This window comes from Hyla sarda, chromosome 4, assembly GCF_029499605.1.
Source record: "Hyla sarda isolate aHylSar1 chromosome 4, aHylSar1.hap1, whole genome shotgun sequence".
NCBI classification, from domain to species: Eukaryota; Metazoa; Chordata; class Amphibia; order Anura; family Hylidae; genus Hyla; species Hyla sarda.
The window spans coordinates 394,184,103-394,209,701 of NC_079192.1; the positions used below are offsets into that span (position 1 = coordinate 394,184,103).

The window sequence follows — 25,599 nt, forward strand, 5'->3', positions numbered from 1 at the left end:
TATACCCTAGGTCTCCAAACTCTGGACCTCCAAATGTTGCAGAACACCTGGAGGTCCAAAGTTTTTAAACCACTATCCTATAAAGTAAGCTATTTAGTGCCCCTAGCTGTGGCTTCAAGCGAATGGAATTAAGCTGCAGTACCAGGTGCAGCCACTACAAACTGTATGGCGCTGTACCTGGTAAAAAGTGGAAAGTCCATAGCACTCAGTGGAGCGCTGCAGCCCCTTCAGTCACCTGATTGATGTGGTTGCCATGAGTTGTAACCTCACTGATGGTCCCATGTAGATTAATCCCCATGTGGATCCAGGGCATATCAAACTAAAAATCTGTGGCAGAAATACGAGGCTCTATCATGTAAACATAGCCCTGAAGTCCTGGAAAGCACCAATAAAGAAATTGTATGAGGTTACAAAAAAAAAAAAAAAAAAAGATAAACCAGAAATAGCGCCACATTTGTCCATAGGCTGTATCTGGTATTGCCGTTCAGTTCACTTGAATGGGCTGAGCTGCAATACCATATGAAACCTGTGATTTAAAGTGTCGCTGTTATTGGATACATTAGTGTTTCTACTATGAAAACTTTTAATCAGATCTGTTTTTCTCTCTTATATAGCAAAGAAATGTGCAATGAAGAAGACACATTCACAATGTGCCCGCTGTGCGACAAGTCATGTGACTATTGGAATTTGAGCACCGCCTGCGCTACGGCCCGTGCCAGTCATTTATTCGACAACCCGGCCACTGTCTTCTTCTCTGTCTTCATGGCCCTCTGGGGTAAGTAAACCTACAAACAATTCATTTCTGGGACCTCAGGGGCGGTGCCTGTGAATTCTGTCTCATGCTCTGTCAGGGGCGGGGCCTGTGAATTCTGTCTTATGCTCTGTCTCCTCAAGCCCCAGCCTAGGCGGAACACTTTGTATTAGTTTTCCCTATTTCTAGCAAAGTTGTTGTGATATCACAGTTTTTATTGGATTGCATGCAAGTTTAGGGCATTATATTACCCTCAGTGAGCGATTATACTGTAAGTAATAAACTAAGAAATAGCACTTTCAGCTCTGCTACATTTGTACATTGTAAGTAATAATGCTTTAAAGGAGCACTATATATATTGCTTATTTGGTGCAAAAAAGGCTATCATTATAGAATAATGTAGAGGTTCTTGTGTATGCCTTGTGCTTGCCTGTTTTAGTTGATGTGGCAGGAACGGGGTTAGCTCCATCTTAAAGGGGTACTCCTGTGGAAAACTTTTTTTTTTTTTAAATCAACTTGTGCCAGAAAGTTAAACAGATTTGTAAATTACTTCTATTAAAAAATCTTAATCATAGTTAGTACGGTCGAAAAAAGACATATGTCCATCAAGTTCAACCAGGGAAATAAGGGGTAGGGGTGTGGCGCGATATTGGGGAAGGGATGAGATTTTATATTTCTTCATAAGCATTAATCTTATTTTGTTCCAGGAATGTATCTAATCCTTCCAGTATTTTTTAGGGGCTGTATACTACAGAGGAAATGCTTATCTTTTTAGATTTCTCTGATGTCATGACCACAGTGCTCTCTGCTGACCTCTGCTGCCCATGTTAAGAACTGTCCAGAGCAGGAGAAAATCCTCATAGCAAACATATGCTGCTCTGGATAGTTCCTAAAAGGGACAGCAGAGGTCAGCAGAGAGCACTGTGGTCATGACATCAGAGAAATCTAAAAAGATAAGCATTTCCTCTGTAGTATATAGCCCCTAAAAAATACTGGAAGGATTAAGATTTTTTTATAGAAGTAATTTACAAATCTGTTTAACTTTCTGGCACCAGTTGATTAAAAAATATAAATAAAAAGTTTTCCACGGGAGTACCCCTTTAAGTGCCATTCCATCACTGCAATTATTTCCCAATGGTGCCAATATTACCCATGAATCCTCTGGCTGATGGAGTTTTATCACTGCACCTGGTCAACTAGGCTGCTGGTGCTGGAGTTCATCCATCCAGAAAATGATTAAACTCATAAGTGGGTTGGGGTTACTTCACATTAAGTGTATTTTGACACATTTTCTTATTCAATGCACGTTTTTAGAGAAAAATTGTCATAAGGCGAAAGTGATTAAACATATAATCACAATCACAGCAGTATACAGATAGAGCTGGGGGGGGGGAGGTCTATAGCCACTATATATTCTGCTCCCATAGAGATAGCAGTAGCAGTATACAGATAGAGCTGAAAGGGGGAGGGTATAACTACTATATATCCTGATCCCATAGCGGATGCAGCAGCAGTATACAGATGGAGCTGAAGGGGAGGTGTATAACTACTATATATCCTGATCCCATAGAGATAGCAGCAGCAATATATAGATAGAGCTGGGAGAAGAGGTGTATAACTACTGTATATTTACATTTCATAGACATAGCAGCAGCAGTATACAGATAGAGCTGGAGGGGAGGTATATACTGTAACTACTATATATCCTGATCCCATAGAGATAGCAGCAGCAGTGTACGGATAGAGCTGACCAAGAGATGTATATCTACTATATATATCCTGATGTCATAGAGATAGCAGTATCAGTATACAGATAGAGCTTGGAGGGAAGGTGTATAACTACTATATGTCCATCCTGATCCCATAGAGATATAGCAGCAGTATACAGATAGAGCTGGGAGGGGAAGGGTTTGTGAGCAAGCAGGAGGTTGACAGAAAGTAAGCTGGCTTCCTCTGACACATTAAGCACTGTGATTTTCGGTGGGTCAAACTGGTGATCACCTGACCCAGCTACAGTAATGAAATGCATTGAAACAAATGGAGTTGCAGGGGTAGGGATGGTGAGTGTGCGTCATGTGCAATAAACAAAAAAAAAAAAAACTTCAGTGCTTCTTTAAATGTCAAATCCAGCACTGCTACATCTGTTATGACCCAGTAAGTTTGTAAAATAATTATTTTAAAAGCCACTCGAACTAGATAAACCATTTCGAGGGTCTGTAAGGAAATAAGCTGCCGTGAATGGAAGAGAATGAGCATTAAGTTACAATACATTCTTTTTCCTGTCCCCTTATATCGGAGATACTGTACGGTGATTGACACCCCCATTGTGCTTGTAAGAGCAGAAGCAGCTAGTCTTACCCATCCCTAGTCAACAAGGATTGCAGAGAAAGTGTCATATATTATTACTTACCACAATATGTGGTCTATGGTCCATTGACTTATTCTCATGTGAAGGGTGGGGGAGGGGGACGCATTAAAGGGCCCTTTAACCCTAATTACTTTCCTTTTTCTTTGAAGTCATAGGGAGCTGGTTAAGAGGCTGTGATAATGGCGTCATGCTCATATTGGGGTTTCATATCTGATTGTATATGTTCCCCATCTTTTTAGACTTAGAGGGGGAGTTTTCTTTAAAAAAATTAAAAAAAAAAAAAAAAAAAAAAAAAATTATAATAATATGGTGTTGAGGTGGGGAGAAAATAGGGAAAATAAAAATATACTTACCTGGTCCGGATCCCCTGCAGTCCTGTTTGATTTTGTCCGATCTTCTCTCTTCTTACTGCTTCCTGTTGCAGGACCTGCCGGCTCAGCCAATCGCCTGGCCAAGATAGGACATCACTTTTTGGTTGAGTGGGAAGGTTCATCAACAAGGGCTGCAGACAGAAAAGACCAGGGAACCCCTCTCCCCCGCCCCCGGTACAATATTATTTTTTACAAAACACTGAATAACCCCATTAAAGGGGTTGTGCGTTGTCCTACCTTTCGGAGCTCCGCTCGCAGTGTCCGGAAGTTCATTACTCCGAACGCTGTGTGCGGGCTTCCGTGTTCGAGGCTGCCCCCTCGTGACGTCATGCCCGGCCCCTCTTGACGTCACGCTCGCCCCTTCAACGTAAGTCTAGGGGAGGGGGGCGCGATCGCTGTCACGCCCCCTTCCCATAGACTTTAGTTGAGGGGGCAGGCGTGACGTCACAAGGGGCCAAGCGTGACGTCACGAGGGGGTGGCCGTGAACACGGAAGCCCGCACACAGAGTTCGGAGTAATGAACTTCCAGACGCTGCGAGCGGAGCTCCGAAAGGTAGGACAGCGCACAACCCCTTTAAAGGGGTACTTCGCTGCTCAGTGTTTGGAACAAACTGTTCCGAATGCTGGAGCCGGCGGCGGGAGCTCGTGACGTCATAGACCTGCCCCCTCATGATGTCACACCCCGCCCCCTCAATGCAAGTCTATGGGAGGGGGCGTGACGGATGTCACGCCCCCTCCCATAGACTTACATTGAGGGGGTGGGGTGTGATGTCAAGAGGGGGCGGGGCTATGCCATCACGAGCTCCCTGAGCCAGCGTTCTGAACAGTTTGTTCCAAACGCTGAGCAGCGGAGTACCCCTTTAAATAATTTATTATGTTCCATTTACAATAGGAAGCAGTTTTATATTCAACCTACAAAATCTTACCAATTTTAAACACAAAGTCGAAGTTGTATAAAAAATACGTATACATTTTATTACAATAAATCAAAAAATACAACAAAAAATAATCCCCCCTTTAAAAACACATACACATGGGACACTTAAAGGGGTATTCCGCTGCTTAGCGTTTGGAACAAACTGTTTCAAGCGCTAGAGGCGGGGTCGGGAGCTCGTGACACCCGTCCCCTCATGACATCAAGCCCCACCCCCTCAATACAAGTCTACGGGAGGGGATGTGACGGCTGTCACGCCCCCTCCCATAGACTTGCTTAGAGGGGGTGGGGCGTGACACCATGAGGAGACGGGGCTATGATGTCACGAGCTCCCGATGCCGGCTCCAGCGTTTGGAACAGTTTGATCCAAACGCTGAGCAGTGGAGTACCCCTTTAAAAAAAAAACTAGCTGTCAGTTTTATAGCTTTCTCAGTCCCCTGCTCAGGACCCTCATCTGTTGATGTGAATTGGTCCTTTGGCTCTGTCTGGCCCCTTTTACTGACTAAAGATAAGTTGCAATACCAGACACAGCCTATCGTCAGGAGGTAAAAGAAGGAGAGAGAAAACAAGGAGAGGACAGCGCCTCGTGTGATTCTGTGGGTGCAATTGCCCACTTTTACCCCCGTGTGATGTGCGCTCACCTGGTGGATTCTTGGGACGGTCGATCTCGGGCTGCAGCCTGTAGACACTTGGCCGAACACCTCCGGTGGTGAGCAACAAGAGAATTGTAGCTTGGAAACGAAAAAAGATGTTCTGCAGCGGCGCTACCCTACTGAGATCAAGTATAGGATATAGTCCGATATGGTAAAAAGTATTCACATTTATTGTGCATACATTTGAAACAGAAAAGCAAGACGCGTTTCGGGGTTATGTTACCCCTTTCTCAATTGCAGGTAAAACAGTAGACAGCCTTTTACCTGCAATTGAGAAAGGGGTACCATAACCCCAAAACGTGTCTTGCTTGTCTATTTCAAATGTATGCACAAAAAATGTGAATACTTTTTACCATATCAGACTATAGGCTATACTTGATCTCAGAAGGGCAGCGCCGCTGCAGAACATCTTTTTTCCTTTCCAAGCTATCGTCAGGAGGGGCACTCATTTTTGGGCGAAAAGACAATAAAACCTAATTCCAGGCTGCCCCTTCCACTTCTGAGCAGTCTCATTCAGGTTATGTTTTTAGGAGAGTTTCCCATGGGAGAACCTACCGTAGAATATGTCAGTAAGACGGAAAAATCATATGATCCAAATGTTTACCCCCGGCCGGTAATGTTAGATGTTCTTAAAACGTAGGCGGTAATTAAGTAATGAATAAGTTAAAGCATCTGTCAGCAATCATATTCAGCGCGACTACGGCCCCTCGCTCCAGTGCAAGGACAATTAACCCTAAAATACAATTCAGAGTGGAGGCGTACACGTGTTACTATAGCAACGCTGTACATAACTCACCACACCGAACGCTGAAAAGGAAGGGGAATAACTAGAGAAATGGGAGACTGTAAACCAATCAGATTACGGCTTTTATCTTATAGGACAATACGTTCTCCAGTTTACAAAACTCATAGTCATACTGGTTATCCTATTAGGAAAGTCCTAGGGGCTTTTACATCAATAGCCTTTCAACAGGATAGGCCGTCAATGTCTGACCGGCGGGTGCTGACAACCGGCATCACCGCCAATCTCAACTTCATTGTGTAGTGGCTCTTCATCTGTGAATGGGAACTGGCACTATTACAACACAATGGGGGGTATTTACCAAAACCTGTCCAGAGGAAAAGCTGCTGAGTTGCCCATAGCAACCAATCAGATCGCTTCTTTCATTTTTGAAAAGGCCTCTGGAAAATGAAAGTAGCGATCTGATTGGTTGCTATGGGAAACTGGGAAACTTTTTCTCTGGACAGGATTTGATAAATATCCCCCAATGAGTAGAGCCAACTGGTTCCAGTCCTTCATTCTGTATATGCCCGAACAGCTGATCGGTGGGAAATGGCGGGTGCTGGCTTTAGACAATGATAGCTTATACCGAAGATAGGCAATGTAAAACACCCGATTCATAAAGGAGGTCCTCAGTTCAGGAACCTTATTTCTTGGTTAAAGTGAAGATCAATGACAAAGGGTGTCTCGTCCAATGGAGGACCTGAAAACAGATTGATTTGAAAGAACAGTGTGTAATACCTCATTTATCCTGTGGCGGTGCTGCAGAGAAAGTTTGTGGTGTCCAAGCACCAAAGGCTGTCCTGTGGGCTAAAGATTGCCTCTGGCATCTCTGCTGTCTATATCTTGAGCCCACTGCTCCACTGTCTGACCTGTTATACTGTGATACATTTTTGTGTCATGCTATGTATTAATTTATGCCCTGTACTTTTGGGGGATTGGCACCAGGTGACCCTGGTGCCCAATGGGAGACCCCCAAACATAGCCTTATGTAGTGTAGGGGGAGGAGAGTTCAGTGAAGAGCTGCAGTTCAGTGCAGTCTAGTAAGGAGTCAAGTGTAGTCTGGGTCTGAGTCTGGACCTGTTCAGTTCTAGTCAGGAAGAGAGTGTGAGAGGAACAGAGTGAGGAGAAGCCTGGGAAGAAGAAAATCTCTAAATACGACAGCGATGCTAATCTCAAGAAAACCCTGGAGCACAGGTGATTGTCAAGGCCTGGCGGTAAACAAAGCTCTTGGGGAAAATCACATCTTCAGTCAGTCAGTCAGTCAAGTTGAATCTCTCATGTCCGCTTGGGCTGCTAATAATCTGTCCTAGGAGAAGTTATCTCATCCTTGGACCGTGAAGGTTAACAGTGCCCTGGCGTCATGAACTTTATACTACACCTTGATCATTAATGGCACCACAGCCTTGAATCCACACCGTAATGGCAATGGGATTCCGCTGAACATTGCACACAACCTAATGTCAGCGGCAGGTATTCCGACCGGAAATTCCGTAGTGTGAACCCGGCCTTAGTGTCAGATCTTGTCACAACTGATCGCCACTCTGTGATCAGCCTATTGACAGTAGTGTTGAGCGGCATAGGCCATATTCGAATTCGCAAATATTCGCGAATATATGGACGAATATCCGTCATATATTCGCGAATATTCGCATTTCCGTAATATTCGCGATATATTTTCGTATATGCAAATATTCACACATGCGAAAATTTACATGCGCGAAAATTAGCACATACATTCATTAAATTAAGCGAAATTTCGCATATGCGAACATTTGTATACAAACATTTGCGCCTATGCGAACATTCTTGTATGCATATGCAAACTTTTTTGTTAATGTTAATGGATGCAAATGCTAATTTTCGTATAGATGAATATTAGCATATGCGAAAATATATCGAGGATATTACGAATATGCGAATATTCGCGAATACATGATGACTATTCGTCCATATATTCGCGAATATTTGCGAATTCGAATATGGCCTATGCCGCTCAACACTAGTCAGTGGTAGTCAGCTGTGCTTCGTGATATCAGAGGGCAGCTGACATAAGCATAATGCATGCGGTGTGCAGCTAGTGCGGCCGTGGGTAGATATTTTTTACTTTGTTGCAGGTTATTGCAGCGCGGCGGGTGGCTGCACTATTCACTGTGGGAGAGCGTTGCGCAGCTGTCCGGATGCTGCGAGGAGTGCAGCAGCCAAGGCAGTGTGTAGTAGAACAGTATTGGCGAGAGGGGAGCAGTGCCATCGTATAAGATGGTGGGGAGCAGGACCTTCTCAGTGGATATTCTGGCGATTGCACTGATGGTTGTACGGGGCATTGGTTGGTAGAGGCGGCTGGGAGTGGGATGGATTGTTCTGCCACCTAGGAGTGAGGACAGAGATGTCAGAGATGTCAGCAGAGAGCACTGTGGTCATGATGTCAGCAGAGAGCTCTGTGTTCCAAAAAGAAAAGAATTTCCTCTGTAGTATTCAGCAGCTAATAAGTACTGGAAGGATTAAGATTTTTTAATAGAAGTAATTTATGAATCTGTTTAACTTTCTGGCACCAGTTGATAAAAAAAAAAAAAAAAAAAATGTTTTCCACCGGAGTACCACTTTAAGTCCAAACTAAAAGGCGGAAACAGTTGGAAAAACAGCACCACTCCTGTCAACAGGTTGTGTCTGGTATTGCAGCTCAGCTCCATTGAAGTGAATAAGACTGAACTGCACACGACATTACTACACACAACCTGTGTACAAGAGTGGCGCTGTTTTCGCTAAAGAGGAAGTATCATTTTCCAATACTGGACAACCCCTGTAAAGCCAAGTCAAAAAGCCCTTTTGCCCCTAAATAGATTTTCTAAGATCTTTGCGATTTATCTGATCCTGATGTTATTTTTCAGCCACTCTATTCCTGGAGCACTGGAAACGCCTACAGATGCGGCTCAGCTACTTCTGGGATCTGACGGGATTAGAAGAGGAAGAAGTAAGTTTTACTTTATTTTATGAATGATTTATAATATTATTCCTTAGGAAAAGATTCCTACACTGGGTTCTCCTGGAGGTTTCATGTGGGGCCTTATTCCATTACATTGAGTACAATCTGCAAAGTCATCAAGCGCCATCGCGTCTGAATCATAGTCCCATGAATTAGATTTAAGAATGATATAACATATATTTTTTATTATAATACATATATATATATATATATATATATATATATATATATATATATTTTATACATACATTTTCTTCCTGTGTTGCCTCTATAGTGCAGCAGTGTATGTGCTTTATGGCAGATTCCATGGAGCATTTTGGACACCCTGCCGGTATTTATGTATTAAAATACTGGCAACTCAATGGCCGGTATTTATCCAACCAATCCCCCAACTCCCGGAATGTTGCACCATATACTATACCAGTGTTTCCCAACCAGAGCGCCTCCAGCTGTTGCAAAACTACAACTCCCAGCATGCCCGGACAGCCAACGGCTGTCCGGGCATGCTGGGAGTTGTAGTTTTGCAATAGCTGGAGGCACCCCCGGTTGGGAAACACTGACCTATACTATATACTACTAACATGCTGGGAGTTGTAGTTTTGCAACAGCTGGAGGCGCCCCTGGTTGGGAAACACTGAGCTGTACTATATACTACTAACATGCTGGGAGGTGTAGTTTTGGAGCAGCTGGAGGCACCCCTGGTTGGGAAACACTGACCTATACTATATACTACTAACATGCTGAAAGTTGCAGTTTTGCAACAGCTGGAGGCACCCCTGGCTGGTAAACACTGACCTATACTATATACCAGTATATAGTCCAACATGCTGGGAGTTGTAGTTTTGCAACAGCTGGAGACACCTCTGGTTGGGAAACACTGACCTATACTATTCTACTATATAGTCCAACATGCTGGGAGTTGTAGTTTTAATCTGGGGCAGCTGCTGAGCCACAGGCTGTATCAGGACATGCTGGGAGTTGGAGTTAGTTCTAACTGCAACTCCCGAATTTAATTTAAAAAAAAAGCGATCACCTCAAAACAAATTATACTGTTAAAAACTACAGATCGCTGCGCAAAAAAATGAGCCCTCATACAGGCCCATATAAGGAGAAATAAAAAAAGTTATAGGGGTCAGAATAGGACAAAATTTCCCCCGCATATGCGTATCCTGCGATGTCACGCATATATAATTAATTATGCATTTTTTATTTTATTTTTTTCAAGAAAGGTGGCAACCCTACCCCCAGCAGACATGCCTACTACTCACCAGCACATGCAGCCATTTTTCCTCTTCCCCTGAGCTCCTGCTGCCCCGTTCCCTAGTGTTGCCTGTAGGATGGACCCAAAATTCATCAGGCGAGGAGATCAGGGTGAGATCAGGGTTAGATGGTGGAGAGCGGGGATAGACCAGGGACTTTGCCTGATATTTCCGCCTGAGTCATTTTAGGTTCCCCAGTGTTCCACAGCGAAGGTGTTGTGCTGAGGTCTGTTTCTGTGTATAACCCAAACCTCAGGACTCAAGTCCTACAGGAACGTGTGGGAACTGAGTTCCTGCACTTTTTCCACAGCAGGAACACCATTCCCATTAGCAAGAGTCCTGCAGGACCAGCTTTTGAGTGGAAGTCTTGGGTGAGTTCCTACACTTTTTTTTCCCAGGTCTTGACCCCTGACAAACCTGTTTGTGCAGCTCTGCATACTTTGCCTGATCCCCTGTATTATATTGCTTCTCTTGTGTACGACATGGACTGTTGACCACGAACCTGAGCTGGCTGCCACAACCCATATGCCCATCTCTGACCACTTTACCATCCTGCCATCCCAATACCTCTGCCTGTACCCGGACATATCTCTGCTTGACCCTTTGGTGTGGTGCTCGTGGGGTCTCCTGGTCCACTGGGCCAGCCGCCATCCACTCCGGGACCACTCTCAGAGGTAGCAACCCGGTAGCCCCTTGCAGCAAAGTCTAGATCCTCATTACATGGAGTAGAAAATTATGTCCGGCACCAGGTAGCGAGTAAAAGCATAGAAATAAAATACAAGCAGAGCGTAACAGCTTACGCGTTTCGGACAGGCTTGTCATTAGTCATGACCCTGACTAAGGACATGCCTGTCCGAAACATGGCGGGGGTCGTGACATCATGGCAATGCCCCCTTGTGATGTCATGACCCCCCTCAATGCAAGTCTATGGGAGGGGGCGTGGTGGCAGCCACGCCCCCTACCATAGACTTGCATTGAGGGGGTGTGGTGTGACATCACGATGGGGCATTGGCATGACATTACGACCCCACCACCTGCTCCAAGCGTTCGAACAAAATGTTCCAAACGCTGGGGCAGCGGAGTACCCCTTAAAAGCCTCAACACAAAATCTAATAGATATATGGCAAAAGAGGCAACAGCGCCCCCCCTTTAGACACCAGGATCTGGGTATGAGCTGTGACCACTTCACCTTCTATAGCTACCTTGCTTACTTCATATCCCTAGATAAGGCAAGAAAAAGGTGATCTTCGTGCCGGCGCTCAGGTGTCCAGAGGAATCTCACAACAGGAACATGGAAGTGAATTAAGGTTCAGGTTTATTGGGATAAAACAGCAATAACGCGTTTTGGGGTATACAAACCCCTTCTTCAGATTGACAGATTGATACTGTACACCACACACTGATGGAAAATCCAAATGGTGGCAGGGTGAAGGGTCAAAGTAACAAGCACAAAGATATGGGTATAAAATGACAGATAGAGCCAATAACCTACATTATAAATGTAGATGTACATAGATAAATACTGTTGCAATTAGCTAAGAAAGTCTATTTAATATGTTGCAGAAAGTGAAACGTTTTCTTTTCCGTGTGAAGGTAGAAAGGAGGCTTGATGCGCATATTCTCTGCGCATATTCTCCGTGTATATTCTCCCGTGAAAAGAAAAAGTTTAACTTTCTGCAACATAGTAAAGGAAAACTGTCAGCTTTCTCCCCCCGCACTAACCAGCGGTACTGGCTGATGCGGGGGACGCTGATCAGTTTCATGCTTACCGTGCCCGGATTCGCCGCGCCTTTCGGCCGTAATCTTCTATTTTCGGTATATGCTGATGAAGTGCTAACTGGCACTCTGATGTCAGTGCCGCCTGCCGCAGCACCGCCCAGCTCGTCAATATTCCTCCCCTCTCTCTTCATTACTGAGCAGGGAGAAGAGGGAGAGGCGGAGCAAAGGAATATTGACGAGCTGGGCGGCGCTGCAGTAGGCGCCACTGACGTCAGAGTGCCAGTTAGCCCGGCCGATGCCAGTTAGCACCTCATTAGCATATACCGAAAATAGAAGATTATGGCAGAACGGTGCGGTAAGGACCAAACTGATCAGCGTCCCCTGCACTACCAGCCAGTACCACTGGTTAGTGCGGGGGGAGAAAGCGGACAGTTTTCCTTTACAGAGATTTTCTTAGCTTATTGCAACAGTATTTATCTATGTACAGCTAGTCTATCATATACTAATGTAAGGTTATTGGCTCTATCTGTCCTTTTATACCCATATCTTTGTGCTTGTTAGTGTTGAGCGGCATAGGACATATTCGAATTCGCGAATATTCGCGAATATATGGACGAATATTCGTCAAATATTCGCGAATATTCGCATATTCGTTATATTATCGTTTTATTTTCGCATATGCGAATATTCGCGTATGCGAAAATCAACATATGTGAATATTAGCATATACAAAATTAGCATATGCGAAACTTCGCATATGCGAAAAGTCGCATATGCTAATTTTCGCATATGCGAATTTACGCACGCCAGTCTTACACAGTAGTATTACAGACTTCTTTACACCACGCAAGCTGGAAGCAGGGAGGGGTGATCACTGTGATGTGTACTGTGAAGAAAAAAAAAAAAAAAAAAAACGAATATCCGTAATTACGAATATATAGCGATATATTCGCGAAATTCGCGAATTCGCGAATATGCGATATTCGCGAATAATATTCGAATTGCGAATATTCGCGAGCAACACTAGTGCTTGTTACTTTGACCCTTGACCCTGCCACCATTTTGATTTTCCATCAGTGTGTGTATAAAAAGCCCATTTATTTGGTGTACTGTATCAATTTTGTATACCCCGAAACGCGTTATTGCTGTTTTATATCAATAAACCTGAACCTTAATTCACTTCCATGATCCGGTTGTGAGATTCCTCTGGACACCTGAGTGCCGGCACGTAGATGACCTTTTTCTACTTCCACACAGTATTTCTTATCCCTGACACATACGTTATATAAGAGATTGAAGATGCCCTGGATGGAACCTAGGAGGCGACAAAGGCTTCTTTATGACAAATGAGTGTCAGTGACTCAGAGTGGAGGCCGGGACAATGTGCTGGAGGACGGAGATGTGAACTCACGGCCTCAGGGGCCCCTATGTTAATGACTTTAATGGAAAACTTCTTACATGCTCCCTAGTGCAACTTGTAATCTCTGCAAAACAAAACGGCCTCAGAGACTTGCAGAATTTGTTACAGCTTCGTCCTCCTACAGAATTTTGTTACAACCCGTCGCTGTTATTTTTGTAGATTTTTTTTTCGAGGTCATGAAGATGTGCGGCTAATACAGAAAATGCTTAAGAAATTTAGTTTAAAACATAAAAAACATAAGTTACTATAAACTGTTCACATACAAATACAGTAAAACTGGTTCAGTCCGGCGTCTGATAATCCAGAAAGGTTGGTACAGAACTGAAAAATAATGACTTTTCCCACTTAACAACGTACATAAAAACAACCCTTTACCTACAGCATTCCCATGGTGCCTTGGGTGTCCCGCTTTGGTCCCTAGCTGCTATCCTCTTCCTGACTGCCGCTCAGCCAATCACTGGCCAAGGCAGGATATCACTTAGGTCAGCTGATATCCTGTAAACTTCAGGAAGATCCCCTCCTGCTAGCTCCCATACCCCTTCCTTCCCCTCCCAGCTCTATCTGTATACTGCTGCTGTCTTTATGAGATCAGGATATATAGTATTTATACACCTCCCCACCAGCTCTATCTGTATACTGCTGCTGCTATCTCTAGTTGATCAGTATATATAGTAGTTATACACTTCCCCTCCAGCTCTATCTGTATACTGCTGCTGCTATCTCTATGGGATCAGAATATACACCTTCCCTTCCACTTCTATCTGTATACTGCTGCTGCTATCTCTATGGGATCAGAATATACACCTTCCCTCCCACTTCTACCTGTATACTGCTGCTGCTTTCTCTAGTTGATCAGTATATATAGTAGTTATACACTTCCCCTCCAGCACTATCTATATACTGCTGCTGTTACCTCTATGGGATCAGGATATTTAGCACTTATGTCCCTCCCTTGAGGCTGTGTTCTATCACTGCCTTTTTACTGTGGGTTTTTATTTTTGCATGATATTCCCCAAATTGTGAAAAAAATGTTGCTATTTTACCACAATTGTGCAAATCAGGGTAAACATTTGTTATTTATACTGCAATTTTGGAAAAACACAGCATAGACAGTCAAAATGCTGTAAAAGATTGTGTAAGTGTAGTAAGAATTCAACATGTGAACACAGCCTAAAGACTTGCAATCTCCATAAAACACCTCAATTGTGATTATAGGTCAAATCAATTTCCCCTCATGTCAAAATGTGTTTAAAGGGGTACTCCACTGAAAAACATTTTCTTTTAAATCAACTGGTGCCAGAAAGTTATACAGATTTGTAAATTACTTCTATTAAAAAATCCCAATCCTTCTAGTACTTTTTAGCTGCTGTATAATAGGAAGTTCACAGGAAGTTCTTTTCTTTTTTAATTCCTTTCTGCCTGACCACAGTGCTCTCTGCTGACACCTCTGTCCATGTCAGGAACTGTCCAGAGCAGGATAAATTTACTATGGGGATTTTCTCCTACTCTGGACAGTCCCTGAAATTTCCTCTGTATTATACAGCAGCTGATAAGTGCTGGAAGGATTGGGATTATTTAACAGAAGTTATTTACAAATCTGTTTAACTTTCTGGCACCAGTTGATTTAAAATAAATTGTTTTCCAGTGGAGTACCCCTTTAATTGCCATCGGAGTCATTAGAAATGTAGGCAACCTTAGTAATTGCAATCAATATGGCTGCAAACCCATGCCTGCCACATGATTTAAAACAGGTGAGCACAAGGCAGGCACCTGTACATTATTCACTAATAAAAGCATATGCTGCAATTTTTAAGCCAATAAAAAGACTAAAAACCTGATTAAAGGGGTACTCCACTGGAAAACATTTTTTTTTCTTCAAATCAACTGGTGCCAGAAAGTTAAACAGATTTGTAAATGACTTCTATTAAAAAATCTTTATCCTTCCAGTACTTATCAGCTGCTCTATGCTCCACAGGAAGTTCTCATGTTTCTGTACTTGTTTTCTGTCTGACCACAGTGCTCTCTGCTGACACCTCTGTCCGTATCAGGAACTGTCCAGAGTAGAAGCAAATCCCTGTAGCAAACCAATCCTGCTCTGTACAGTTCCTGACATGGACAGAGGTGTCAGCAGAGAACACTGTGGCCAGACAGAAAAGAACTCCAGAAAGAAATACAACTTCCTCTGTAGTATACCGCAGCTGATAAGTACTGGAAGGATTACGATTTTTTTATAGAAGTAATTTACAAATCTTTCTGGCACCAGTTGATTTGGGGAAAAAAAATTAAAAAATTTTCCACTGGAGTACCCTTTACATTTTTGTGTACATGTAGCAAAAATTAAAGGGGTTGTCTATATTTTTTTTCCCCCAGAAACAGTGCCTCTATTCTCCATGGGTTATGACTGGTATTGAAGCTCATCACCAGCAAACTGACTCGGGCTAATGTGCAATACCACACCCAGCCTATGGACTGGTGTGGCACTGTTTGTAGTAAAACAAACTGAGGATAGGAAATCAGTCAACCTTCCCCATTCTTGGTGATTTGTCAGGTTTCCACTTTTTTCACATTTATTTAAAGGGTCTGGAACTCTTATTGATTAAATTCTTTATGAGAACTGGCAGTCTATAGCCATTAAAGGGGTACTCCAGCGGAAACCTTTTATTTTTATTTTTTAATCAACTGGTGCCAGAAAGTTAAACAGATTTGTAAATTACTTCTTTTAAAAAATCATAATCCTTCCAGTACTTATTAACTGCTGAATACCACAGAGGAAATTATTTTCTTTTTGGAACACAGAGCTCTCTGCTGACATTACGAGCACAGTGCTCTCTGCTGACATCTCTGTCCATTTTAGGACAGCCTATATTTACTATGGGGATTTTCTCCTACTCTGGACAATTCTTAAAATGGACAGAGATGTCAGCAGAGAGCACTGTGCTCGTGATGTCAGCAGAGAGCTCTGTGTTGCAAAAAGAAAGTAATTTCCTCTGTAGTATTCAGCAGCTAATAAGAACTGGAAGGATTAAGATTTTTTTAATAGAAGTAATTTACAAATCTGTTTAACTTTCTGGGACCAGTTGATTTAAAATAAAAAATAAAAAAAGTTTTCCACCAGAGTACCCCTTTAAAGTTACTCCAATATAGCGGCTGTGAAAGGGTCCATACAGCCGTTCCCATCACTGTGTTATTTTACAATGATCTATCATAAGACAAATATTTCGAACCATATTGGAAGTTCATTGAGGTCAAGTAGATCTAATCCTCGTCCCCTATTAATCTGGTGCCCATTATGTAAACAATATCAGGAAAGGTTCTCAAGCTTTATGAGCACAAAATTCTATATTTTCTCTACATTTGCAGAACTTTCTCATATTTCAGATCTGGGAATATCAAGTCAATGTAGAGCAAAAGCCTTACTTGGTCTGATTTTGTTTCTAGAGAATATTCATCCATATATTCGCAAAATATAGCAAATTCGAATATGGCCCCTGCCGCTCAAGCAGGGGCCATATTCGAATTCGCGATATTTTGCGAATATATGGATGAATATTCTTCCTATGTTCAGGTAATTCGCATATTCACTATGTTCGTTCTCTTTTTTTTTTTCCATGCGAAAATTCATAAAGTGCGCATGCTCGATTATATCATTCACCTAAAAGGGGAGGGATCAGTGTCCTCTGGAAGTGCTGATATTCACGAATATTTGCATAAAAAACTAAAATTCGTCATTACTAATATATATCACTATATTCTAAATATGTCGCTTCTCGGCCTTTTGGCTAAGATCAAGTGTAGTATCTGTTCTTATCAGTTCAATGCCGGTGGAGAAACACGCTGGTGTGGGGCTGGTTGGGATGGGTGCTGCATGGAGGGGGCAGGTGTACTGGGGCTGGTGCCACGTAACCAGCTCAACGGCTGCCCTGATGTGACCTGTTTCCTCCGGGTCTCGCCATGAGGTTGGGGGGTGTAAAGCCGAGGTACTTTTGTGCCTCGGGGAGTGGTGACCCTTGAGGTGCTGAAACTCACTGGGTGTTATAGCTCACTGGGTGAACGCACTGCACCATATACTCTTCACCTTTGGCACTCACCCTTGGTATCCCGGCCTTTTGGCTAGGATCAGGGAAATTTTTTATAGATCCGGACTGATATATATCTCCACTTATCTATTATTTTTGTATGTCACTGTGTCACTTTTGCATGTTTTGTTTGTACACAGGATTGTCAGGATGCGGTAGCCCTTCTGGATGTCCCTCCTGGCGGTCTAGGAGAGGTGTGTGTGGCCATTAGGTTCCTCACATCCCTGCAACCCCTGGGCATCTTGGCTTCGGTCGAGATGCCATCAGTATACGGCTCCTCGGCTGATACCTTGGTTAAATCCTAGGTGGAAGCCAGGAGCATTTTCGGCAAAAAGGGGCATCGAACCTGTGTCCTTGCAGGTGCCTTTTGGCCCGGAGGTGAAGGGTAGGTTTGTTGGGGGGCCTCTCTCCTGTCGGAGAAGGGCTTATCGATAGACTGCATCCTTTGTGCACTTTTTTTTGTGTGACACGTTTGAACTTTTTCTTGCACTTTGAGTGATAGAGAGCACTTGCCTCGGCTCTTAAAAAGATATCACTACATTCTAAATATTCACAAAATCGCAAAGTGACGATATTCACGGTAAAAATACTCATTGTGCTCAACAATATTTGACCCAAAAAACAGCTCTTTAAAGGTATTCACTTTGGACAGTCCCTGTTTGGGACTACTGGATCTTACTGTAATAAGCTGTGGGAACCTGGCAGTATTTGCTCAATTTCTACAGGAGAAATGCAAGGTTACACAAATTCCATTGAAATTAGATGCCTTGAGTCCACCAAAGCAAGAATCACTCTTTGTAGCAATTATCTATTTTGACTAACAGGTGAATCTCTAGCTAATAATTTTAAATTCTCTACATATATCAAACTCATGTCTTCATTAAAAATTAGGGTTCATCCCATCATTTTGCACTGTTGGCTCAGCAGATCTTAAAGGGGTACTCCGGTGGAAAACTTTTTTCTTTTGAATCAACTGGTGCCAGAAAGTTAAACAGATTTGTAATTTACTTCTATTAAAAAATCTTAATCTTTCCAGTACTTATTAGCTGCTGTAAACTACAGAGGAAATTATTTTCTTTTTGGAACACAGAGCTCTCTGCTGATATCACGAGCACAGTGCTTTCTGCTGACATCTCTGTCCATTTTAGGAACTGTCCAGAGCAGCATGTTTGCTATGGGGATTTTCTCCTACTTTGGACAGTTCTTAAAATGGACAGAGATGGCAGCAAAGAGCACTGTGCTTGTGATGTCAGCAGAGAGTTCTGTGTTCCACCGGAGTACCCCTTTAAGTGTTAAAGGTCTAGACCCTCCATTTAATGTTAGGTTTAAAAGTGCTCTGGATGATCTAAAAAAAATAATCAAATCTTAGCTCACCTGCGACGATCTTCCACTGCCACTGTTACGATGGTGCCTAGTCTCTTCTCCTCACAAGCGGGTATCTCCTTATATCGAAATGTCACCAGGAAGAGATGAGTAGTGATTAGTGATTGAGTTTGGAACAAAACAGTATGTAATTACCATGACACCCAAGTGTAGAGAGGCAAATAAAATAAATAGAAGACAGGAAACCTGTCTTTTTGACAGGAGTCCCATCTCTTGTATAGTAAACAGTTTACACTGTCTATGGCCCCTGGAGGTAAGTGATGATGCTATACACCACCATTGTACTTATCATACCTCATGTGTGGGGTGCTCTTCACCTGGCTGCTGCTCCGGAGACCTGATGTGACGTCACAGCCACGCCACCTCGTTATGTCACACCACACCCTCTTGATTCATGTATATGGGAGGGGACGTGGCGTGACATCACGTCTCGGTGTTGGGAGCAGCGCCGGGCACAGAATGCCGGGGGCTGCACCGAGATCGATGGGGTCCCAACGGCAGGACTCCTGCAATCAGACATCTTATTCCCTATCCTTTGGATAGGGGATAAGATGTCTAACGCCGAACTTCCCCTGTAAGAGATTCGACAAATGAAATCTCCCAAACTGAATCTCATAAGGTCTGCCCCTCCTTATTGATGTGTAGTGGGCACCAAGCACTGTTGGAAGAGTGGTGGAAGGGGATTGCTGCAGATAAGTATATGGATTTAATTATTTATTTGAACCCAGCATGAGAACTTACTTTAATTCTTTTGAGGGTGGAAGGTGGGGGCAGATGAAGCATTTGGCCAGAAATAATGCAACCAAATCAAGATAAATTATCCACCCTCCAGATATTCACCAAGATTGGTGAAGGTCTCAGTATGGTGGGTCAAAAATGTGATCCAATTTCTATGAGCGATTATCATTAGGGATGAGCGAATGGAATCCGACAAATCCGAATTCGTTACGAATTTCAGGAAAAATTAGAATGTGAATATCGCCGCGATTCAATTGCGCGAATTGCTTCATTAAACTCCATTTGGTGTGGTTCAGGCTCCAGGGCATCTAAAATGGCGGAACCACATGTAAGGACATGGGGCAAGGAATCCTGGGAAGGCGGGAACAAGGGTAGGTGAGATGACCCTTAATCACATGCAGCATGCAGCCTATCAGCAGCCAGTACCCCCTGTGATGTCACAGCCCTATATAATCGGCAGCCATCTTGCAGCCAGTCACTTCAGCCTTTTATTGCAAAGAGAGAGGGACAGACAGCAGTGTGTGTTGCACAGAAAAGCATTTTTACAGCAGCGATTCACCCCCAGTCACATCATTGTTCTATTGCAGAGAGGGACAGAGAGCAGTGTGTTGCACAGAAAAGCTTTTTTACAGCAGTGATTCATCTCAAGCCCAAATCTAGCCTAGCAGCACTGATAGGGAAGGGAGTGAGCTTGAGAGAGAAAGTGCAATTTTGGGTGTAGTACACAGCGACTGTGTGCTGCAGCACTGGTGTTTACACTTAACTTAAACTTAAAAGCTAATAGTAACCAGCCAGTTAGGGTAAGCAGAGCACTAAAAGCGCATTGTCCTCTATTATGTGTAAACTGTGTGTACATCTAAGTGGTGTACCATTTTGTTCCTGTTAAAGTCTTAAGGGCCTAGATACTGTGAAAGGCCAGCCAAAAGTACACACCTGCTGGTATTGTAGACAAATACAGTTTTAAGCGTACTGGAGCGCATTGTCCTCCCCTCATAAGTGCATACCACATATGTACATCTAAGTGGTGTACCATTTTAATCCTGTTAAAGTCTTAAAGGCATAGATACTGTGAAAGGCTAGGCAAAAGTACTTACCGGCTGGTGTTGTAGACAAATACTGTTTTAAGCGTACTGGCCCGTATTGTCCTCCCCTCATAAGTGCATACCTCATACGTACATCTGGTGTACTGTTTTGTTCCTGTTAATGTCTTAAGGGCCTAGATACTGTGAAAGGCCAGCCAAAAGTACACACCTGCTGCTGTTCTAGACAAATATTGTTTTAAGCGTAGTGAAGCGTATTGTACTCCCCTCATATACGCACTAAGTATGTCAGGCAGAGAAGGGCCAGGACGTGCACAGATGAAGTGGCAGAGGCCTAAAATTCATCAGGCAGAGGTCGCAGCAGATTAGGGACGAGTGGCAGCAGGAGTCGCTGCGAGAGGCTTGAGCTCCCGGGATCAGCTACCGGTCGTGTCTCGACCCGCAACCCATCTGCCGTTATCGATTGGTTAACACGGTCATCCACTTTATCACAAGTTACATCTGACACACCCAGTCAACAGTTGGTGGGTTCTTCAGACACAACCCTCAGTTGGCATGGCCCGGGAGCAGTCCCTGTCCTCCCATTGCCTCTGTCCTATGCTGTTCCCTCCCCCACAGAAGTATCTTATGCTGTGGGTTCAGTTCAACTATTTAGTGAGGACAATCTAATAGAGGTCAGTCAGCAGCTACTGCCCAGCCAAGTAGTGGAGGAGACATCCGCCACTTCCTCCACTAGGCGGGCAAGTAGTGATGGGGAGAGTGGCATGGGATGTGGTTTTGCTAGCGTTCAGGCTCCTGAAGCAGACACTTTTGAGGAACCTGAGGAGGACATCACTGACGTGCAGACACAACTTGATGATGATGATGATGAAGCCGATAGCAATTGGGAGCCGGGTGCAGAAGGGGCTTCATCATCATCAGGAGAAGAGGGTTGCAGGTTGCCCATGAGGAAGCAGCTGAGCCAGCAAGGTGGTAGTATGGTTGGCAGTCAACATTGTGGCAGAAGTGGAAAGTCTGTAGCCAAACATGCCCAGGGTAGACCACCTGCTTTGCGGCAGCCTACCTTCCCGGGAGGTAGTGGAACCTTCCTGGAGTCAGCGGCAGCAGCAGTCAATCAGTTCGGACTATTGGTGGGAAAATCAGCTACTCGGCGGTGTGGCAGTTTTTCATCAAGCATCTGGAGGAGGTTCACATAGCCACATGTAAGATGTGTCAGAAGAAGGTGAAACGTGGCCAGGGTCCCTTGGCACCACGGCCCTGTGTCAACATATACAGCGTCACCATAAAGTGGCCTGGGAGAACTGTGCCTCTGATGTGGTGGTCCAGCCTGCTGCATCACCCAGTGGCATGCCGCTCCCTATTTCAGCAAGTCAAAGCTCCACCACCTCAGCCGAAGGGAGCTGTGTGTCATACCTATCTTCTGTCGCTCCAGATGCTCCTGCCCCTCCTACTTCAAGTCAGTCATTTCGCCAGCAATCCATCGGCGAAGCCATGTCCAAGAGACAACAGTATGCGCCCACTCATCCAACGACACAGAAGCTGAATGTGCTCCTGTCCAAGTTGCTGGTGCTGCAGTCCCTTCCTTTTCAAGTGGTGGACTCTTCACCTTTCAGAGAACTGATGGCTTGTGGAGAGTCCCAAGCCATCATTTCTTTGTGAAGAAGGCAGTACCAGTCCTGCACAATTTTGTGCAGCTGAAGGTGGTCCAGTCCTTGAGCCTGCCGGTGTGTACCAAAGTGCACGTCAGCGCCGACGTGTGGAGCTGTAACTACGGTCAGGGAAAATAAAAGTCCTTTACAGCCCACTGGTGAATGTGGTTCCTGCACAGCCGCAACAGCAACTTGGACAGGTCACACCGCTTCCGCCTACACGTTCTGAGGCCGTTGGTCCTGCGACAGTGTGCGACTCTGCCTCCTCATCCTCATCCAAGTGTCAGTGCCCCTCCAGCATACCATGTGGGCAGAGCACGGCAGTGTCACACGGTTCTTCACATGGTTTGCCTGGGCGAACTGAGTCACACAGGGGAGGAACTGCTAAAAGTCATTCATCAAGAAATCAGAGCATGGCTTACTCCACGAAAACTGGAAATGTGAACCATGGTGACCGACAGAGGGAAGAACATCTTGTCTGCGATGCAACAAGGAAGCCTGAGACATGTGCCCTGCATGGCACATATGTTCAATCTGGTTGTCAAGCGGTTCCTTAAGTGTTCCCCCCATCTGCAAGACATCCTAACAATGGGAAGGAAACTTTGCATGGCCTTCAGCCACTCGTACACCGCAAAGCACACCCTCCTTGAGCGTCATCGTCAGAATGGCATCCCCGAACATAGTCTGATTTGCAACGTTTCCACACATTGGAGTTCCACCCTCCATATATTGCACCAACTATACAAACAGATAAAAGCCATCACCGTTTCTTGATGATCCAAGCGGATAGAGGGACTCCCCTGTGTAACTTCAATGTCAACCAGTGGCAGCTCATATGTGACACCTGCCGTTTGCTTAGGCCCTTTGAGGAAGCCACATTATTAGTCAGTCGCCAGGAATGCAGGATGAACAATGCCATTCCACTGTCTCATCTACTACAACACTTGTTGGAAACGATGGCGGGTCAGGGCACTGAAGATGTGGCGCCTACATCTCACGGCTACATGAGCCCTGTGGGGGCTGAACTGAGGGGGGAGGAGGGGGACAGTGGAGCATAGTTTAGGTTTCCCAAGATGGGCAGGTTTTCTAGTCATCTGACAGAAGAGGAGGAGCAGGAGCAGCAGCTAGAGGAGCTAGAGTGTTATGAGGAAGGTGAAACAGAGGATCCAGACACAATGTGGCAGTATGCAGTGGATATGGAGGCAGGGAGTCCCTCCGAGTCACTTGCACAAATGACTCGTTGCATTCTCACTTTATTGCGTAGTGACCACCGAATCATCACCATTCGGCAGCAGGATGACTTCTGGCCCTCCACCTTATTGGACCCTCGCTACTGGCACAAAATGGCGGCCTTTTTTACACCCACTGAGAGGGAGGACAAACTGACCTACTACAGAGAGATCCTACGTAGTCAGTTGGCCGATGCCTATGTACGCCATCATCCATCCTCTCGCAGGTCTGACTCGGGGGGCCCCCTGCAGTCACCTTCCACTGCCATGGCTGCTGGGGAGGGGTGGGGTAGCAGGAGCAGTACCAGCTCCATCAGCAGCAGCCTGAGTCTACAGTCGCTGATGAGTAGCTTTCTTCACCTGAATAGTGAAGCAACTCATCAGCAGCAGGTAGACATGGAGCAGGACCTGAACCAGCAGGTGGTGGCATACCTTGACATGCCCATGCCAACACACCTTGAAGATCCGCTGTACTTCTGGGCAGCCAAACTTGAGTATGCCCTGTAAAAGCTGTCCTGCCTGGCCAGTAGTGTGCCATCAGAGCTGGTGTTTAGTGCAGCGGGGGCCATTGTAACCCCAAGGAGAACTCATCTGTCCACAAAGAATGTGGAGAGACTGACCTTTATGAAGATGAATCAGGCATGAATCAGCCAGGAATTCCACCCACCAATGCCTGATGCATCAGAGTAGATTGACCATGGTGCCACACCAACATTTCACAAATATGGATAGTGCAAAACATATTTAAGGTGCTGCTCCCCAGTTACAGACATTGTTCCGCCTCAAACCTTAAGTAAGTATTGAGGATATGCATTATGTAAAACTTAACTTTTAATAATATTCTTAGGATAAAATATATGTACCCCAATTATTTTTTAAATCAAACAAAAGGAAAGGTGTGCAAAAAACACCATGTGCCACCTACACCACCAAGTATTGATGTGATGCAAAGACCTCTAAAAGGTGGAAGGGAACAACATATGGTCCATTGTAACCGGTGGGGGTAAAAACTTCTCCTGTAAGGCCCTACTCTGGTATTATTAATTCCCTTCTTGGCAAGTGTTGCTCGCCCTAAAAAGGGCAGCCCCACACAGGAACCTCTCCCTATTTCCATCTACAAACACTGCCATTTCTCACGATTTGTAGGTGGAAATACAGAGCATTTCCTGTGTGGGGCTACCCTTTTTAGGGCGAGTAACACTTGCCAATAAGGGAATTAATAATGCGAGAGTAGGGCCTTACAGAGAAAGTTTTTACCCTCACCTGCTACAATGGACAATGAGTTGTTCCCTTCCACCTTTTCGAGAAAAGTGTTACCCATCTTAAAAAGGGCGGCCGCACACAAGAACCAATACCTATTTCCACCTAAAAACCCTGGGAAATGGCAGTGTTTGCAGGTGGAAATAGGGATAGGTTCCTGTGTGGGGCTGCCCTTTTTAGGGCGAGTAACACTTACCAAGAAGGAAATTAATAATGCGAGATTAGGGCCTTACAGGGGAAGTTTTTACCCCCATAGGTTACAATAGGCCATATATTGATCCCTTCCACCTTTTAGAGGTCTTTGCATCACATCAATACTAGGTGGTGTAGGTGGCACATGGTGTTTTTTGCACAACTTTGATAAAAAAAAAAATTGGTTCCATATATTTTATCCTGAGCATAATATTAAAAGTTAAGTTTTACGTAATGCATACCCTCAATACTTATTTGTTCACACTAACACTTTTACAAAAGAGACTGTTTTCTTCTGCTTACTTGCCTCAGCTACTATTCTGATCCTGCCACCCGCCTGATGCCACACATCTGATGCCAAGTTCTCCTGTTTTTTCACCCACCTTCGTCACCGGGTACTGGTATTGCCACCCACCGCACCGGGACACTTTCAGGATTCCTGATGCTGCTGCTGCTACCTCCAGACTGTCTCATTCTGCCACCATATGTTCTCCTCATGCTAATGCCAGCTCCAACCTGTCTCATAATGCCACCATATCATAATGCCACCATATGTTCTCCACATGCTGATACCAGCTCCAGGCTGTCTCATTCTGCCACCATATTTTCTCCTCATGCTGATGCTAGCTCTAAGCTGTCTCATACTGCCACCATATGTTCTCCTCATGCTGATGCCAGCTCCAAGCTGTTTCATACTGCCACTATATGTTCTCCTCATGCTGCTGCCACCTCCAGGCTGTGTCATTCAGCCACTATATGGTCTCCTCATGCTTCTGCCACCTCCAGGCTGTGT

The 25,599-nt window shown here is 44.5% G+C and overlaps 1 protein-coding gene and 1 non-coding gene across 4 annotated transcripts in view; both read left to right on the forward strand.

The window, feature by feature from the left end:
* ANO2 (anoctamin 2) overlaps nt 1-25,599 on the forward strand; it is a 233,914-nt gene that overhangs the window by 98,079 nt on the left and 110,236 nt on the right. For all 3 annotated transcript variants that reach the window (XM_056517209.1, XM_056517211.1, XM_056517210.1), the window contains 2 exons: nt 615-775; nt 8,747-8,829. In XM_056517209.1, the coding sequence (XP_056373184.1) occupies nt 615-775; nt 8,747-8,829 (244 nt within the window). The remainder of the gene's footprint in view (nt 1-614; nt 776-8,746; nt 8,830-25,599) is intronic.
* On the forward strand, nt 16,999-17,198 carry LOC130267831 (U2 spliceosomal RNA). Its single transcript, XR_008843301.1, has one exon. It is a non-coding gene; the product is annotated as a U2 spliceosomal RNA (small nuclear RNA).